At 39.2% G+C, this 19,487-nt stretch overlaps 1 protein-coding gene across 1 annotated transcript in view; it reads right to left on the reverse strand.

Moving 5' to 3' along the window:
* ARHGEF28 (Rho guanine nucleotide exchange factor 28) overlaps positions 1-19,487 on the reverse strand; it is a 296,643-nt gene that overhangs the window by 54,109 nt on the left and 223,047 nt on the right. Inside the window, 8 exon segments of the mRNA XM_057741127.1 lie at positions 1,243-1,360; positions 2,552-2,674; positions 7,773-8,020; positions 10,821-10,961; positions 12,200-12,327; positions 12,404-12,548; positions 14,373-14,421; positions 15,444-15,499. Of these exon segments, the coding sequence (XP_057597110.1) occupies positions 1,243-1,360; positions 2,552-2,674; positions 7,773-8,020; positions 10,821-10,961; positions 12,200-12,327; positions 12,404-12,548; positions 14,373-14,421; positions 15,444-15,499 (1,008 nt within the window).

Below are 19,487 nucleotides of genomic sequence, written 5' to 3' on the forward strand. Positions count from 1 at the left end.
CAGTAGCACTAGCTGACCTAACACTGATGTTAGTCTTTGAGGTATTGTATTAAGCTTAAGAAAGAGAATATAACCATAGTACAAACTGAAAGTCTTAATTTTGTTTTCATTCTTTTACTGGGAACAAAATTACGAAGCTTTTCTCTTTACATTGTGCTTGTATTTTCTTTTATGTTAAATTATAGGAAGCAATAAAAATGGGACATAAGGAACAGATGCTACCATTCCTGCTTGAACTTAGGACCTCATGTGATAAAAAAAACAGGAAGACTAAATTATGCATTTCTATTCACCAAGACCCCTTCCAATAAAAGGATGTTAAAAGTTTACTTTTTAGATGGGCATTTCAGATCTCATTACCATTTTCATGATCTCCAAGTCAACTGATCATAATAAAGATAATTGAAACAGCTCCCACTTATCAAGCACCTTGTTTATATCAGGCTGTGTACTGGGCACTTTCTGAGACAGTCTCATGTAATCCTCACGACAATTCCATAAGATAAGGATTAGTATTCTCATTTGGTAGGGGAGAGAACTGACGCTCCTTTCATTACCTTGCCCAACTAACGAGCAGCAAAGCCAAGCGTCTGCGATGGCCTTGCATGTTTACACAGGCCAAACAGCAGCCCTCGCTACCATAATACACTACCACCCTAATAATGTACTCACGATCAACAAGCTAGCTTGGGGAACAGGCACTTTTATCTATCCATTCATTGCACTGTTATATTTATTTTGATAACCTATCCTGTACCAACCACTGCACTATGTATTGAACCTAGACCTCTCAAAGAGCTTACAGGCCACCATGTGCATTCACAGCGTCTTAGAGGACACCCAGATGTTAGTCCTTGAACTTGATGAATTGACAGGGTCAAAAATAGCTCCATCATAAACCGTTCTTGATCTAATAAATCACTGCTGGGAAGGTAAAAGGAAGATGAGGAAGAAGAGGTATTAGGTATGGGTATGGAGAAAACAGAGACGGGAAGGGCAGGGTCCAAGTATGAGGAAGCCTACTTGCTTTGGGCTGCTTGGGGGAATTCAGACTCTTGGCCAAGTCATGTTATGAATGATAACTTTTCAAAATGGATCCAAATCCTAAGGCTTTACAGTTTTTCCATGATGAAAAATCTTTATGAATCAGAAGTCACAAGCATTTATAGCTGTTTACAGCACCTCAGCTATGTTTAAAACTAATGAAAGAGCCAAATGTTTATCCCTGAAGTCATCACTCACCCTTTGTGTATTGCAATATCCTTTCCACCAAGACAGGGTATTTTGTGATGCGCTGAGTGACCAGCAGAATACATTCCGGAATTCCTCGGCGTCGAGCCAGAAGATTACTATTTCGGAGCTTTAAAAAAAAATACGTATGTATGTTTTAATATACACAAACACTACCTGTGTTTTCTTTTTAGGCAGCAATTTAAAAATACAAAGAATCTGCAACAGTATCATTCTATTCAGACATAACATGCATCATCATTAATTAAAACTTGATACACTGTCATTAAACTGTATACTTTGAAATTAATTTCAATAACTCAACTCTCCAAGAATAAGAAGTTTCAAGTTACTCTGATGTACTTATAGTTAATTCCAAAAATGAGCAAGTTTTAATACTTATAAGTGTTAAGATTCATGAATAGCAGTTTTGAAAAATACTCAGAAATCAAAGTTACATTTTGAACATGAGTTTGCAGTTAACTATTTGTTTTTCTAATAGATTTTCCTCTACATTTGTTATTATTCATCATAGCACCTAAAGTTTCCTCTAATCGGTAATTTTTTTCTAAAAATCTCAGTCTTCTTTTCAAGTTCTTAATATACATGTACATTTTTTAAAAAGGGAGGAGAATCTGGTAGCATTCTTAAAATGATAGATAAAAATGAGAATCTATGAAACTCTAAAGGACATATTTCTTCCGTAAGTAAATTGGACAGCAAAAAAATGGGATGGGAAACATTTAATTTAAAGGCGATTTAAAAGACATAACCCCCACATACAATATATAAGCCTTCATCAGACTCTGATTTAAGCAATCCAATTTTATGAGATAATCGGGTAAATTTGAATAATGGCCAGCTGTCTGAAGATATTAAAGAATTATTGGGTATTTAAGTATCATAACGCCACTGTAATTTTTAAAAGATACATTGTTCAGAGATACAAGTTACATATGAAACGATGTGCGTCAGAGACTTCTTCAAATTAATCCAGTGGGAGTGGGGTGGGTTCTTTATTTTTACTGTGGTTCTTCTGATTTATAACTTGTCAGGGCATGAAACAGCTTCACAGGATATTACAAAGGTGCTCAGAAGTATGGAGAACATGGCTTCACAAATATAAATACAAAGTAAATGACTTGGGAAAAATATTTTACTAACACAGACAAAAGAGACTTTCTGTCTTTGTCACAAACCTATCACTTCCTTCTTCCCTGAAAAACAGTACCTAGACGTGAAACTTGGTTAGCTCATGTGAAAAACAAGCATGGACTTCATGCTGGCTTACCATTTTGTAACAGAGTTTTAAAATACTTGCCTTAATAAAATTCTGAAACTTTTTATTCTGTTGGAGTTCTTTAAAGAGGCTAACAGCCTCTTTGTGATGGCTACAGAATTCCCCATATATTTTCTTCATTTTATTTGCATTTTCTTCTGAAAACTGAGAAGAATAACATTTCAATGATGGTTTATAAATTGTCAGTTCTAAACACTAAAGCGAACATGCAATTTTCATATATTTTGATACATTCTTTGGAAATAAAGAATAAACATCCAGGAATTTCTGACCACAATCACTTCTCTTCCCCAGATACTTTTTAAATTAAAGTAAGAGGAGGTAGTCAAGAGGTAAGAGGAAGACATCAACCTAATGTGATTATGTATATTATATTGAACTAACTCAATTATCAATAGTCAAATGAAAAACATTTCATATCTTCTATTTTTTGTGTGTCTGTACAAATTTTTAATTTAGATTTATAGTTTTATTACTTTTATAGATTAAAGGAAGGGTATGGGGCACATTTAGGGATCCTAAGGAAGATAGACATTTACATTGGCTAACTAATCATGTCCACAATCTCAGTCCCCAGTTGGGAATTTAATTTTTGTCACCACAAATGGATCAAGAGGCAGGTTATCATTCACCAAAATGACAAAAAAACATGAGTAACCAGAAGGCCACTTTATCAACTGATGGACACAAGCAGAGATGTGGGCTGGATATTTCAGTAACCCTGTCCTGTAGAAAAATCTCTGTAGAAAAATCTACATGGGAACCAACTTAGAATCATAAGGTGGTATGGAAAGAATCTGCTGAATAATTCTAATGTCAATGTTTCAGACTCTGATAACCCCATGCATACGTGTCCACGCTGAAGATCATTGCAACAGAAACCAGAACACTCCTACAACCCCTTCGAAAGTACTTAAAATATACACCACTATCTCTGGTCTTTTCAACTTTGCTCACAGTTTTATCTGTGCTTGAGGCCAATATATCTCAGGAGATGATCCTTAAGCCACCACCAATATATGTAGGTACAAATCTAACAAAACATACACAGGCCTTGTGTGCTGAAAACTTTGCAATGCTAGTGAAAGAAATCAAAGAAGATTTAAGTAAATATACCATGTTCATAGATTGGAAGACTCAACATAATAAAGACGTCAATCCTCCCCAAATTAATGTACAGGTTTGATGCAATTCTTATCAAATCCCAGCACGTGTTTGTAGATATAGACATGATTATTCCAGAATTTATATCAACAGTTAAAGGAACTAGAATAGCTAAAAACAATTTTTAAAAGAAAGAATAAAGTGAAAGAACTCAGTCTGCTCAATTTCAAGATTTATTCTATAGCTACAGTAATTATGTGGAAGGATACACATAGATCAATGGAATAAAACAGGAACCCAAAATGCCCAACAGATTTTGACAGAAGGCAAAAGCAATTTATTGGCAGAAGGACAGCCCTTTCAACAAATGATATTGGAACAGCTGAACATCCACAGATCAAGAAAAATAAGTAACCTTGACCACAGTCTCATATCTTATACAAAAATTAACTCCAAATTGCTCATAGACTTAAACGTAAGACATAAAACTTTTAGAAAAAAAAACATAGGAGAAGACCTTTGGGACCTTAGGCTAGACAAAGAGGTCTTAGACTTGAAACCAAAAGCATGACCCTTAAAATGAAAACTTGATATACTGGACTTTACCAAAATTATAGAAGTTACAGACTTAGAGAAAATAATTACAAACTACCTATCTGATTAAAGACTAGTATTTGGAATATATAAAGAAATAACAATATTCAACAGTAAGAAAACCATCCAATTAGAAAAAGGGCAAAAGACAAGGACAGACATTTCACCAGAGAAGATATACAGAAGGCAAATAAGCATATGAAAGATGTCCAACACCATAAGCCATTGGGGAAATGTAATTTAAACTATAATGAGATATCACTGCACACCTCACAGAAGAGTTCAATAAAAAATAATGACAACACCAAATGCTGGTGAGGATGTGGAGACACAGTTACCTGTACATTGTTGATAGGAATGTAAAATGGTACAGCCACTCTGAAGAACAGTTGATAGTTTCTTACAAAATTAAATATGCAACTACTAACCATACAACCCAGAAACTGAGCTCTCAGACACTGATCCTGGAGACATGAAAATTTAAATAGGCACACGAGTCTGCATGTGATTGTTTATAAAAGTTTTATTTGTAATAGCCCCAAACTAGAAACAACCAGATGCCTTCTACAAGTAAACGATTAAACAAACTGTGGTACATCCATACCATGGTATACAACTCAACAATAAAAAGGAATGACCTACTGACATATACAGTCATCTAGATGACGGAAAGAATCATGCTGAGGGAAAGAAAAGCCAATCCAAAGGGACATACTGTGTATATAATTTATATAACATGTATGTAATTTGTATAACAGGATTGAAATGACAAAATTATAGAAAGAGAGAACAGATTACTGATTGCCAGTAGTTGGGGACAGGAGGGAAGTAGGGGTGCCTATAAAATGGCCAGATGAGGAATCCTCATGGTGATATAAAGGTTCTGTAGTTTTGCTGTATCCCTATCAGTATCCTGGCTGTGGTACTGTATTATAGCTCTGTAAGATATCACCATTGGGGGAAAAATAATTTTAAAATGCCACATCTCAGATCCAATCCTATCAAACAACACACTAGGGGTTGGGAGAACAGGATACTTATTCTTAATAAGCTTTAGGAGATTCCTATGTACCTGAAGTTGGAAAACCACTGCTATCTACCAACTATGTTCCACATGTTCACAATTTCTCACCGACACCGCAAGTTCCTGCTGACTAAATTACCATCATATTCCAGCCCAGCCTCTTGAGATCTATGGAGTCTTCAAGGTTGGAGGGTCGGATTTCCCCAAACTCTCTCATACATCCTTCAACAGCTTGCTCTTCCTCCATTTCCACAGAGCACCACTCCCACAGCCATTGTCTGAGGTCTTTGCTAATATATTCTTCAGGAGATAACTTTATTTACATAGTACTGGAAGGAAGCCCTTGTCATATCACTAAGCATGTCCACAAATAGGAACACAAAAGCAGACTTAATCCTTTTCTCTGAATACCGAGGATTTTCCCCCAATGGAGAAGTGTGTGCTTCATCCAAAAGAACCGCCAGGCTCACCCTGAGTAACTGCCAACTTCCCAAACCTTGTCCTCAATTTCCACATAAGTTAGATAAAAAATATAACTGGTAGAGATGTGAAATTTTTGTTAGCTATGAAAGTGATGTAAGAATGAAAAATTGTTTTAAATGATTAGAATTAAAAGTCATAATTGTTTGTATCAAGGAGAGAGAGATGTATGCAAATACTTTCAAATGATAAAATAATCTTGCGCTTCATTTTTGAATGCCCTCAGGTTCAAGTTCACAAAGACACAATCAGACATTTTTATTCAAACTGTCTTGAACAGTAGTTTAGTCTCCTAACCTGGCCCTGCATATGTTTCAGGTGAATTATGAAGACAGGTCTAGGGCTTTAAAGAATGCAAAGCAGATAATGCTTTGATTAGAAACGTATTACTAGTGTGGATTTTTACATTGTTAGACATGAGGAAGAAGATTTTGGGCAATTGTCAGAATTTTTTTTTCTTTTTGCACATTAAAAATATTTGTATTTAAGCATATTTAAATTTTTAGCCTATAGACCAACAGCTAAACTCAACTGGTGTGTGTGAAAGGGTGAAGCTGGTACAAAATTAACATTTTGAAGGTGACATTTTGGCATTTACTTAGAGAAAGTCAAACTAAAGTAACATGGGATAGATCTCCATGCCTTTCCTCAAATGCTGTAAGTGATTGCAAAACAAAGCACTGGAGTGAATTCCTGGTGTGTTTTTCCCAAGTGACCCATTTATTCAATAAATATTTATAGTACCAAGCACTGTTCTAGGTGCTGAAACACAGTAGTAACCAAACAGACAAGACTCCCTTCCTTACTGAGACTTACAGACTAGTGATGGTAGAAAGCTTCCCCAGGCTGTCGCTGTGGATGTCTCAAAGACCTATTCTTAATTCAAATCCCAGCAATGCCACTTATGAGATGTATGACCTTGAGAAAGTCATTACTTCTCCATGCCTCAGTTTTGGAGAAAATAATACCTCACTGTGTTGTGACGGTTAAGTTAGGTAATATAATGGAAGTACCTTAAAAGTCCCTGCCATATTAAGGTTGTTGGGTATATGTTATTTAATTTCTGTATTAGCATGTTTTAAACAGAGAGCCTCTTTCAGAGAGATCGGGGACCAATACAAACTATCAAAAGTAAGGTTTTTTTTTTCTTTAATTAGGAGAGTGGCACAGCCTATTCTCACTGATGCCTCAAACATCCCCAGCACCTAAAAACTGCCTTCTTTTGGTGAGATTTGCTTGTCTTATCCCCCAGGCATGAACTCCAGGGCTTTAAAGATAACAGATGTGCCTCTCTCCTCCTAAAATTAGGCAGTGCTTATCTTGGAGACATTGGTGAGACTATCACAGGCCACTCCGGCAGGCATGTCGTTAGAGAGCCCATCATATCAAGAAGTCTAAGCAGGGAATTCCCTGGTGGTCTAGTGATTAGGACTCCACGCTTTCACCACCAAGGGCAAGGGTTCAGTCCCTGGTTGGGGAATTAAGATCCTGCAAGTTGCATGGCACAGCCAAAAAAAAAAGTATAATTAATTTTCTCCCGCCAAGTCCTGTGACAAACACAAGAGCCAGCCACTGGCTACTAAAAACTTTCAAACATATGGATACCAAGGCATGGGGGTGGGGAGGATGAATTGGGAGATTGGGATTGACATACATACACTATTGATACTATGTATAAAATAGATAACTAATGAGGACCTAGTGTATAGCACAGGGAACTCAATGCTCTGTGGTGACCTAAATGAGAAGGAAATCCAAAAAAGAGGGGATATATGTATATCTATAGCTGATTCACTTTGCTGTACAGTATAAACTAACACAATATTGTAAAGCAACTATAATCCAATTAAAAATTTTTTAAAAATAAGAACTCTCAGACATGGGTCATACACACCAACATCAAATAAAAGAAAACCAGCTAAACCCATCTGTTGATAATCATAACGCAATTAATTCCAGTTCTCTGCAGGCGTTGAACACTCTAGAGAGTCTGCACACCTTTAGGTTTTGGGGTTTCAGGGTTTTTAAAACCTTTCTCACCTGTTGTACTAGAATATCTCCAATTCGATTGATGACGAAATTCCTGTCGCTGCCAATACAGGATTCCTGCCTTCGTTCCTTCATACTATAGAAGAAATGCCTGTGGATTTCAAGTAACTCATCTAAACAGGGGAAGATTTTATCCACAGTGCTGTGGTCAAGCTGCAGCTCCTCTTTCATCCCTTTCCTGAAGATCTCGGACATGATGAACAAGGTCTGGATGTGATGCATTTCTGTTTGCATTAGCTCTGAAACAAGCGAGCAGAAACAAGCTTTCAAAAAACAAGCGTCCTCGGGTGTTACCTGGACTTACTGTGGTGATCATTTTGCAGTACGTACAAATATCAAGTTGTACACCTGAAACTAATATAATGTTATATGTCAATTATACCTCACTTTTTAAAAAAGTATCCCTATTGACCTAAATTAGTCTAAACACTGTATGTTACACAAATAAAAAGAAGGAATGTTTAGGAATAACAATATTATTCTACTATTAAAGTCAGCATTGATTAAATATTTAATATAAGCTCAAAATATTAAACTATTCTTTTTTTTTACCAGATATTATAAGAGGATACACAAAAGTTAAGTCCAATATATAAGAATCCAGTGTATCAAACTTTGATGATATAGCCAGCTAACATCTTTAGGTACCTTCAGTTGGGAACCATGTTTTATTTTCCCCTGAATACTCCATAAAATATAACTTAATTTTACCTCTTTTCTTTCTTTTTCTTTCTTTCATTTTTTTTTTTTTGTTTTTTTGCACTGAGTAGGAGCACAGTTAATTTGGTGAATTAGGCTGAATTAAATATAATAAAGTTCCTCAATGCATACAATAGGTCCTTTCCATTATTGGATCTGTCTCCAAAATTCCACTTTCTCCAGGAGAAAACAATGTGTCACGATCAAGGGACATCACCAAGAAAGTGGAAAGAAAACCCATATAAAAGGAGAAAATATTGTAAATCATGCATTTGATAAGGGACTTGAGTCCAGAATATATAAAGAGCTCTTACAACTCAAAAACAACAAAAAACCCACTTCAAAACAGGCAAAAGATGTGAATAGATGTTTCTCTAAAGAGATACACCAATAGCCAATGAGCACATGAAAAGATGCCCAACATCATTAGTCATCAGGGAAATGCAAACTAGAACTGCAGTGAGACACCACTTTACACACACTACAATAGCTGTAATTTAAAGGATGAACAATAAAGAAGCCTTGGTAAGAATGTGGAGAAATTGAAACCTTCGTATATTGCTGGTGCCAAAATAAAATGGTAGAGGGGCTTTGGAAAACAGGCAGTTCTTCAAAAGGTTAAACATAAAGTTACCTTGTGACTCCCAAAGCGGGAACAACCCAAAATGACCATGAAGTCATGATGAGATGAACAAAGTGTGGTATACCTATACAGTGAAATATTACTCAGCCACAAAAAGGAATAGAGACTGATTTGTACTACAGCATGGATGAACCTTGAAAACAATATGCTAAGTGAAAGAAGCCAGGCCAAAAAAATGAAATATTATAAATTTATGCAACATGTCCAGAATAGACATATTCACAGGGCAGAAAGTAGATCAGTGGTTGGCAGGTGCTGGGGGGAGGGGGCAAAGGGGCGTGAATGCCACTGGGCACAGGGTTTCCTTCTGAGTGATGAAAATGCTCCAGAATTAAATAGTGGTTGATGGTCGCACAACTTTATAAATATAGTACAACTTAAATATACTACAATAATATGGATGATACACTTTGTAGGCACATCAGAAGTTCAAGTTCTAGATTAATGAGTATTTCCAAACTCATGTACGTGTTTTCACAGAGAATACAAAATATCAGCCATGGAGGGTAAACAAATCTAAATGTAGCTTTGTTTATTTTTTTTATCATAAACAAAACTCTCTTTCCTTAGGAACTAGCTATAAATTATTACTATTGGATCCTACCATATTTTTAATACCTACTCCATACTAAGCATCTACCATATCTGTTAATCCATTATCCATTATGACTGCAAAAACAGGAATGATTTTCCTTTTCTTTAAAAGAGAGACATGAAGAAGAGAGGTGATGGATTTTCCCTGGAACATAAGACTTTCTGATCCTAAGGCCATGCTGTGAACTACACTACGTGATAATTCATCCCAAATGGGTTTGATTATTTTTAATAATATAAGAAATCAAGAAATAAATGAAGTAAAATTACAGTATAATATAAATTACATGAGAAATATTAAAGGAGACAGCATCACTCTTTCCAAGGTGGCTGCCACCTCCACAGCCCTAGGTGGATTTCACACACACTCACACATCAGCTCAACTGACCTGCACAACCACCACCTCACACAGGTGTAAAGGGGTCCTCGTCACCGCCACCACCAGACTTCGTGGCCCACGCTTTGCACACACAGGATTAGTAAAAGCCAAGAGCTAGTCTCATATTTAAAGTAAGGTATCTTCTTGGAACCACTTTGTAGCATCTACTTTATACTTGAAAATTTTTTAAACTTCATTTTCCCCTAACTAGTCTCTAATCTAACCCCCCCAACTCAGACAGCCTTCACTCCAAATAGCATGGAATCATAAAACAAGCACACGTGGCCCTAACCCAGGTGCTGCCAGGCCCTCTGCGTCCCTGGTGTGTGCAGGCAAACTACACGGCCATGTACACAGCAGCCCTGACTACCCGACCTTAAAATATGTGAACAGTGATTCTTATAAGTAGAAGAGGTAAAAGAGTAGAGACCATGCCTAAGTAAACTTGAAAAGGGTAGAAGAAATCAAATTTGCTTATACCAGGTACATACAATGCCTCATTTAAGCCTCACAATGGTTTAATCCTGAGTATCATTATCCCCGTTTTACAAAAGGGAAAACTGAGGTCCAGGTGAGTTAAATATTTTATCTGAGACCAAGTAACTAGGAAATGGTAGAACTGGGATTTGAACCCAGGCTTGAATCCAGGTCTGTATGGTTTCAAACTCTACGCTCTTTCCTCTGCACCACACTGCTGCAGCCTGGAGAGCATGAAATGCTTACCAAAAATGACATCTTGTCTTTTGATGACATCCTTCTCCTGCCTACTACAAAATGAGGGGTCCACCACCAGACTCCAAGATTCTGCTTCAAAATCCTGGGCTTCACCGCTGAGGTCACTCCACAGAGATGAATCCACGACATCTAATGTGCATTGAGAAAAGAAAAGAAAAGCCAGAAGTGGGTGAACACGCAGAACACAAACAGATCTTCACAAGTGCCCATGTTTATGGATTCATCACCCTGAAGAAACCTGCCATGAACACAGAAACAACTAAACCAAGATCCTGTGATGTGTAACTAAAATATCTGAAACCAAACTAGTGAAATGTTTCACATCAAGATTGTGCTCATGAAAGCAAGGCAGAATCAGGTATTAAAACAGTGATTGTGCATATGCAAAAAAAAAAAAAAAAGGAAGATTCTTTTGTGTTTTTGTTTTTGTTTTGGCTTGTTCTCTTTTAGTTTTATTTTTGGTAAGCTGCAGAGTCCACAATGTGCTCACAGGATCTTGAACCCACTGATCTCTTTTGCCCCGGGTTGCTTTGCCCTGTTTACTCAAAACTGAATCTTGTACTTGTCCACCTGACTGGCTCTTTACTTGGCTTGCTGTCCTTAATATAAACATGAAGCAGGATATAAGGCCTCAAGTCACATGTGAGTACAGATTTTTCTGATAGAATCTGACAACACCCATACACCCCCTTCAGGAAAACTAAACTCTATTTGTCCACATGGCACTCCTTAGAGAGACTCCAGCTCAGAGAAGTAAAGATGTGATGACAGTGGATTTAAAATAAGCAGATTCCTGGAGAAGAGTCTGCCCCTCTCTCTCATCACTACTCTCCCTTCATTTGGTCTTCCTTCACCTATTAATACAGCTTGGATACAGCAAGCAATTCCCCAGATCGTGTTATCCAAAAACATGTTTTTTAAAAATGCGTTTTATTCCCCTAGAAGTAGAAGGCAACATATGAGAATAAATATCTCAGAGATCCAGGCAAGTCCAGTCTTAAGTAACTGAAATATATATTTTTAATATATGATCCTATTCCAATTCATCAGTAGCTGTAAAACATCTTTAAAAAAACAGAAAGCACATGACATATTTCTTTCTCTTCATAACGTTTTACGACATATTCTTTGGGGAATATGTCCCTTTAAAAAATACATCGTGTTTCCTTGGTCACTATCTGGGCATCTCCTCTGGGGCTCAATTTCTATTCTTTTCATCAGAAGAACGTGAACCTGTGAGATGCCATGAAGCAGAATTCTTTTAAAAGGGTAAAAGAAAATGTTTCCATCTTACATCCTTCAGAAAACATTCCTTTCGGCAAATGCCCACAGAAACCCAAGTAAGTGCAAAGGCGTCTTCTCCTCACCTTCCATTAAGAAGGAGTCCGCGGAGGGGGATGAGCCCATGGGCTGGAACAGCTCATCGGAGTGAGACCTGCTCCTCCAGGCACTCCCGTCACTCTCGGATTCCGAGGACGCCCCCGACCTCCTGAAGCTGGAGGGACAGGGAGAAGAGTCAGCCCCGGCAGCGGCTCTGAGACGTCAAGGTGTAACACCACACCAAGCCTTACCTTTCCAAGGCGGTGCCTGGAACGCTTTTGGACAATGGATGGACTTGCCCTGCCATTTCCTTCTTCCCGGTCGGCAACCCAATAGGCATGGAGGAGGAAGGGTGCAAGGAAAGCCCAGGCGGTGGGATGTCTCTAAACGAAGAATCTAGAAATCAGAATGGATACCTCATGAGGTTCCCATAGAGGGCAGTAATCCCAATGAATAAAGGTGGTCTCTTAAAAGCTAGAAAGGTGAACACCGCCTCTAATGCATCACAGCCCAGCCTTGAAACCAGTCTCCCTGCCACACCCCAACACCTGCTTCAAATGCCCCTTCTAGTTCACACCCGCTGGTACCCAGGCTGCAGGCCCGGGTCAGGATGTCTACTTGGAGACTGTGGGCGGCTGGGATTACACAAACAAACAAGCAAATGGAATGGGGAAACCACGGGACTGCTCACCCATAAACCACTGCGTGTACTGCTTAGATCCAGCTTTAAATAGACACAAGGTGCTATCAGCACTTTTACTAGAATGCACCTTGTGTGTATAAACAAGCACAGGCACAGAGCACCGGGAGTCTGTTCTTTATGGTGTAAGAAGGTCAGGCAGATGAAATCTGCAAGCCAAGCTGGGCTGTTCCTTCTCACGTATGGAAAATGAAATGGTGCTTCGGTACCTTTCTGGTCAGTTCAAAATGCTATGGGTAACCACGCGTTCACATTTGACATGTATTCAAAGCGACTCTCCGAAAATATTTCAATCCTATATTATGTGCTCGGCACACACCCTTCTTAAGTAAAGGGGGAAAATACTTGTATGGAACCCTAAGATATTACAAAGGATTCTATGCATATATAATTTAATTTTATTCCTAAGAGAAGGACTAGATGGTATTCTATCACTTCTAAGATGCTTTTAAATTATCTTCAGGCTTAACCTCATGAAATTGAGGCGCGGCTTCCAACTGAGGTCAAAGGGACTTCCAGTGAAGAAGCAGGGGAGTAGACAATGTCACACTCCCTACTGCCTGCACTAGTTTACCCTTGTGTAACATCACACACAATCGCACGTCACCCTTAATTTGCATATTTCATGGACCCCGATTCAAGTGGCTTTTAAAACACTGGTCACACGATTGCAGCACTGAAGTGAAAAGTGACCACAAACTTAAAATGCCTGCCACAGGGCAAGCTATGTAATATTGGAGGCAGAAGAAATTGCAAAACCGCTCACGTCAAATCAAAGGATTTTCAAACTCAGGAGGACAATGGTGTGACTGGTTCTTGCGTGCAATGTAAGGACTGTCAACAGCTGCCAATTATCTAAGAGAAATTGTTTAAATTTCAACAATGTATAATTCAAGAAACAAGAGAACCACTGAATGTGAGCACATGCAGACAAAACTCAGGTATGCCCTGAAATTTCAACTGCCATCCTAACGGAGCTGATGAGATCACAGCCTCAGGCACGGCTACGAAAAAGTACCAGGTCGCTCTGGTAATGAACAACAGAGACTGACGAGAACCTATAGATTCTCAACTTAAAGGCTTTTTCCTACCTTTGTGATTCTTGAGAAGCATGTGGTATGTACTGGTCAAGATAAACATGTGCTACTGCTAGGAAACCATAAGATTATGTCCATTTAATGCAGTGTTTCTCTTTTCCCCAAAAGCTTGTTAGCAATATGTATACTTGTTTACATCTTAACATTGAGGCAACGTCATAATACCTCCTCCATTCAGCCCTCCCTTGTGTAAAAGATCATACAGTACCCGTAGCAGAAAGCCTAGTAGGCTGCCAGAGAAGTTTATGTCGTTCTTGACTTCTTTGTATAACTAAAAATTATGCTAATTATGCTCAGCATATGCTATAAAAGAAGAAATAATTGGGAAAATGAGAACAAAAGGAGGGGGTATTTTATATTGGAAAAAAATGTGTGGTATGTACGAAGCTGGAAAAAGTTCTTGCCGTCTTCCACATCACTTACTTCCAAGGATGGTCTGCGGTTTGTTCTTATTATATTTCTCTTGGAATTTCTATAAAGAACATTAGAAACACAGAAAGTAAGATCAAAGCACCACCGGACTACAAAAATGTCCACAGTTACACACAACAGGCTTCTTATCTATACCATTTCCACGGTTACTTCATTTCAAACAAAGAGGAATTCAAAGCAGAAGACATAAAACACAACAAAGAGAAAAATGTCATGACAATGAGATGTGCAAGTTATAAGGAAGGAGTGCTTCGTGAACATGTCTCAGCAAGATCCCAGCCTCAGTAAAAGCCTGAGGGAACCGAAAGTCTCCAGCTCCTGTGTACAGACCCAGGCTCAAAAAGGAGCTCTTGTCAGCGCTGCCTTTCTCCTGTTTGTTCTTTCTGTTCCTGGCTATTCCTCCTGCCTGCAGGACACAATGACCTTGAGCACTGAAATGTCATTCTCCACTCTGTGACCTGACACAATGTGTGTTTCAAGTAAGGCAGAGTTGGGGACTCCTCTGAAGGATCACCACGCCCACTCACGTGCATTTCTGGCACAGCTTTAGCCAACCCCCAAACACAGACAGCATTCCTCTCATGCAGTGGGCCTCACGCTGTGGTCCCAGGACCCGCAGCATCACCTGGGATCCTGTTAGAAATGCTAATTCTCCGAACCCACCCAGACCTACTGGACCAGGAATTCTGGGAGTGGGGCCCAGAAATCTGTGTTTTACAGGCTCTCCAGGTGATTCTGATGTTTGCTGACATTTGAGAATTACTGCTCTAGACTTCATTTACACATGCTCTGGGTTTTGCACTGGCAAACCCAGCAGGTCCTGACAGAAAGCCTAACCCACCCACATCATGTAACGCAAATGGTGCGTTCCCTCTCTTTTTACAAGTGCATAGTTAAGTGAGTAAGTGTACACTTTGAGCATGTGTTATTTTATCACTACAATGACCACTTTAAAAATAAGTCTAGACAGTAAAAATTAGTAAATCTAAAAATCTAAACAGAGAACATGAAGCAACAGGCTCCACAGAAGCACGTGATACTCACACATGACTGAGAAATTACCTTGGTGCACGGAGGGGCGGCATCTTTACAGCCCTTGTGTACATTTGCATTACAGTCTAGAACAAAAGGGAAAGGTAGACAAGTGTACATCTTATTTAATTTAATCTGAAATACATAAGACTACATCATGCTTTTAAGGGTCATGATAAAAGTAACACATAAACATTAAAAATATTCAGAAAACTTAAAAAGGAAAGAAAAAAATATTTAAATCACATGTAACCCCACCACGGGAGCAAAACACACTGTTAACATTTCAATTTCCTTGGAGACGGTTTTCCCCTTCTGCACAGGGTCTTATTGATTATGAAACCTGAAATCATGCATGACATACACTTCTGTGTCTGCCCAAGAACTCAAGGACTGCGACATGCCCTTTCTTAGTAAGGGACTTCTGACATCTGGCAACTGTCTGCTAGCACACTGGGGAAAATGCCCATGAAGACAGAAAGAAAGAAAGATGCACAACAATCCTAGAAAAAAATGTGCTGTCTCCAAGAGAATTCCTACTAACTAGACGGAACCAAATTAAAGGAGAAAAGTTAGCAGCTTGCCTACATTTTATTTGATGAAACAGTGTGGCCTCATCTCACTGAAAGATGTAAGGGAACCCTTTGCCTTCCCCCTCCTGTCCATGGGCTCAGAGACCTCCCTGCACGGGGGCTGCTTCCTGCCAGGCTGCTGTCTTCTTGCCCCCACTCCCCTCCCACCTCCGCATCACCCACCTCCGCATCACCCACCTCCGCATCACCCACCTCCGCATCACCCACCTCCGCATCACCCACCACCATGTCCTCATCCTACCCACCCCCACCCCGACCTGCTGTGTACAGGTGGAGGAGACCTTGGCTAATCAGAAACTTCAAGAGAAAAATGCTTCCACAAGGGTAGAAGGTCCTACGGAGGCCCGTCAAAGCCACATGGACAGTGCCTGTAGCCCCCTGAGAACTGAGCAAGAATGTGAGCCCACCACCTTCCTCCTGCTGTAGGTCCATGGAGGCACCTGGCCAACACCTCAGTGGCCAACGAGCAGAAGCCAGGCTGGTCCACGTACTGGTACTGAGGGCAAACACTGAAATAGGAGGGCTTCCTCCTCAACTCAGAACAAGAGAATGAAAGGAAAAGGGAAAAAGTAGGAGAGAGGAGATACCACAGAACCTGTGAAAAGTCACAGGAAGAGGGAACCACTGAATATCATAAAATCCAGAAACAGAGAAAAAAATTCAAATGTGTCCTCCCTAAGAGACACAAAATAGATGTAAAATAGGACCAAAAGGCCATGAAGGGAGTACAGGATGTGACCATAGACCAATAGGAGAAGAGGGAAATGGAGATTTGTGGGATGAGAAAGCACTTCAAGAAAGGAAAAAGAGCAAGACCAGAACCTAAACCAAACAGAGAAGAATCGATGTGACAAAGTATCAAAGCAGTGCTATGAAATTAAACTTGAAAGATTCCCTCCACAATGTGGAGAAAAGAAGTGTATAATTATCAAACAGAAGATGTCATACAAAGATGACAGATAATAGATCACACGTCTCCAAGGAAGAAATCTGATCAGAAAAATGAGATCAGAAGTGACAACTGACAGTTGCGACTGACAAAAACTTTTATAAAGCTTAAAAAGAGCCAAAAAAGGCAAATCAAAAGGTCTTACTGTTTTCGAGGAAAAATCATTAAATTACACCTATTCTATAGACACAGTCTGACAATACCTGTATGATAAAAAAATTAAAAGTTCTCAAGCATTTAGGCAGAAAAAGCAGGTCACCAGCAAGGGAATGAGGACAGGCAGGACCCAGACTTTTCTACTATAATTTTAAATGCCCAGATATAAAGGACCAGTGTTGGCAGCGTCTTGAGAAAAAAAGGTTTGGCTGAAGAATTTAGCCAGATAAAATTAGCTATTGTGTGAAAGAAGCAGATATACTCTTAGATACACAAGATTTCAGAAAACAGATTACTCCAGTAATCTTCTTGGAAAAAAAAAATTACCTGAAATCCTATTGCCTATTAAAAGCAGAATCAAAATTAAGAGTTCAAGAATGGATCCGCTTTACTGAAGGAGAAAACAAAAAGAGCAAAAGTGAGCACTGAAACCAAACTAAAGAATCACATCTAGGGGACTTCCCAGGTGATGCAGTGGATAAGACTCTACACTCCCAATGCAGGGGGCCCAGGTTTGATCCCTGGTCGGGGAACTAGATCCCACATGCATGCCACAACTAAGGAGTCCGCCTATTGCAACTAAGACCCAGTGCAACCAAATAAATGAATAAAAAATTTTTTTAAAAAAAGAATCACATCTGAAAAATTATTGTAAGAAGAGACACAGAACTGAATACAAATATCACATTATCATTGAAATAGAAAATTATTTCTAAAAGATTAAACATACAAGGTGAGCCAAAAGTTATCTGCACCCCAGTTATATTAAAACTTCTGTTGGGGACTTCCCTGGTGGTACAGTGGTTAACAATCTGCCTGCCAATGCAGGGAACACAGATTTGATCCCTGGTCCAGAAAGATCCCACATGCCACGGAGCAACTAAGCCCGTGTGCCACAACTACTGAGCCCACGTGCTACAACTACTGAAGCCCACACACCTAGAGCCCGTGCTCCGCAACAAGAGAAGCCACCACAATGAGAAGCCCATGCACCATAACAAAGAGCAGGCCCCACTCTCCACAACTAGAGAAAGCCCTCATGCAGCAACGAAGACCCAAGGCAGCCAATAAATAAATACATTAAAAACAAAAACAAAACAAAACTTCTGTTGGCTGTACTGTCTTTTTTTTTTTAAGTTCTTTATTGAAGTATAATCACTTTACACTGTTGTGCCAGTTTTTTTCTGTACACCAAAGTGAATCAGCTGTGTTTATACTTATATCCCCATATCCCCTCCCTCCCTCAACTCCTTCCCACCCTCCCTGTCCCACCCCTCTAAGTCATCACCCATTACTGAGTTGATCTCCCTGTGTTATGCACCAGCTTCCCACTAGCTATCTATTTTATATTTGGTAGTGTACATATGTTAATGCTACTCTCTCACTTCGTCCCAGCTTCCCCTTCACGCCTACCCCATGTCCTCAAGTCCATTCTCTACATCTACATCTTTATTCTTGCCCTGTCACTGGGTTCATCAGTACCATTTTTTTAGATTCCATATATATGAGTTAGCATACAGTATTTGTTTTTCTCTTTCTGGCTTACTTCGCTCTGTATGACAGACTCTAGGTCCATCCACCTCATTACAAATAACTCAATTTCATTCTTTTTTATGGCTGAGTAATATTCCATTGTATATACGTGCCACATCTTCTTTATCCATTCATCTGTTGATGGGCATTTAGGTTGCTTCCATGGGCCACACTGTCTTATAAGCACTTTCTGTTCAAGGCTACTATCTCCCCAGTCACTGCTGTGCAGGTGTGAAAGTGTTACATCAGTTCATTTGTAACTGTGGTGCAAGCAAAAATGGATGCCCCACTTGTGATTTGCATGAAAGAAGAGCAGCATGCAGTGATTCATTTTTTTGTGATCTAAGGGTGTACCTGGTGCCGTTATTTATCAAAGACTTTGTGCACAGAATGGAGAAAGTGTTTTGTCGTGAAGAAGTCTGTATGAATGGATAGAGATGCTTATTGAAGAGCTGAAGCCTAAACTTGGGATTAAACGCAGAGGACTGCTATCCAAGGGTGTTGTGATCTTGCATGACAATGCATGTCTACAAACATGTCTGCCCACACTGTCGACACTCTGCAAAAACTTCGTTTTGAAGTGTTAAAGCATCCTCCCTACAGTCCTGATCTTGCTCCGACTGACTTTCACCTGTTTGGTTCCCTGAAAGCAGCCCTAAGAGGATGAAGATTCACTTCTGATGAAGAAGTGAAGACAGTGCATTTGTGGCTCGCAGCCTAAAACATTTTTTAATGAGCTTGTTGACAGATGGACAAAGTGTATTGAAAAGTAAGGAGATTATGTCGAAAAATGATGTATTTGTCTTTTCTAAAAGTTAATTAAAATAAATTCTACAGCCAGAG

Source organism: Hippopotamus amphibius, chromosome 1 (genome assembly GCF_030028045.1).
Source record: "Hippopotamus amphibius kiboko isolate mHipAmp2 chromosome 1, mHipAmp2.hap2, whole genome shotgun sequence".
In the NCBI taxonomy this organism is placed as follows: domain Eukaryota; kingdom Metazoa; phylum Chordata; class Mammalia; order Artiodactyla; family Hippopotamidae; genus Hippopotamus; species Hippopotamus amphibius.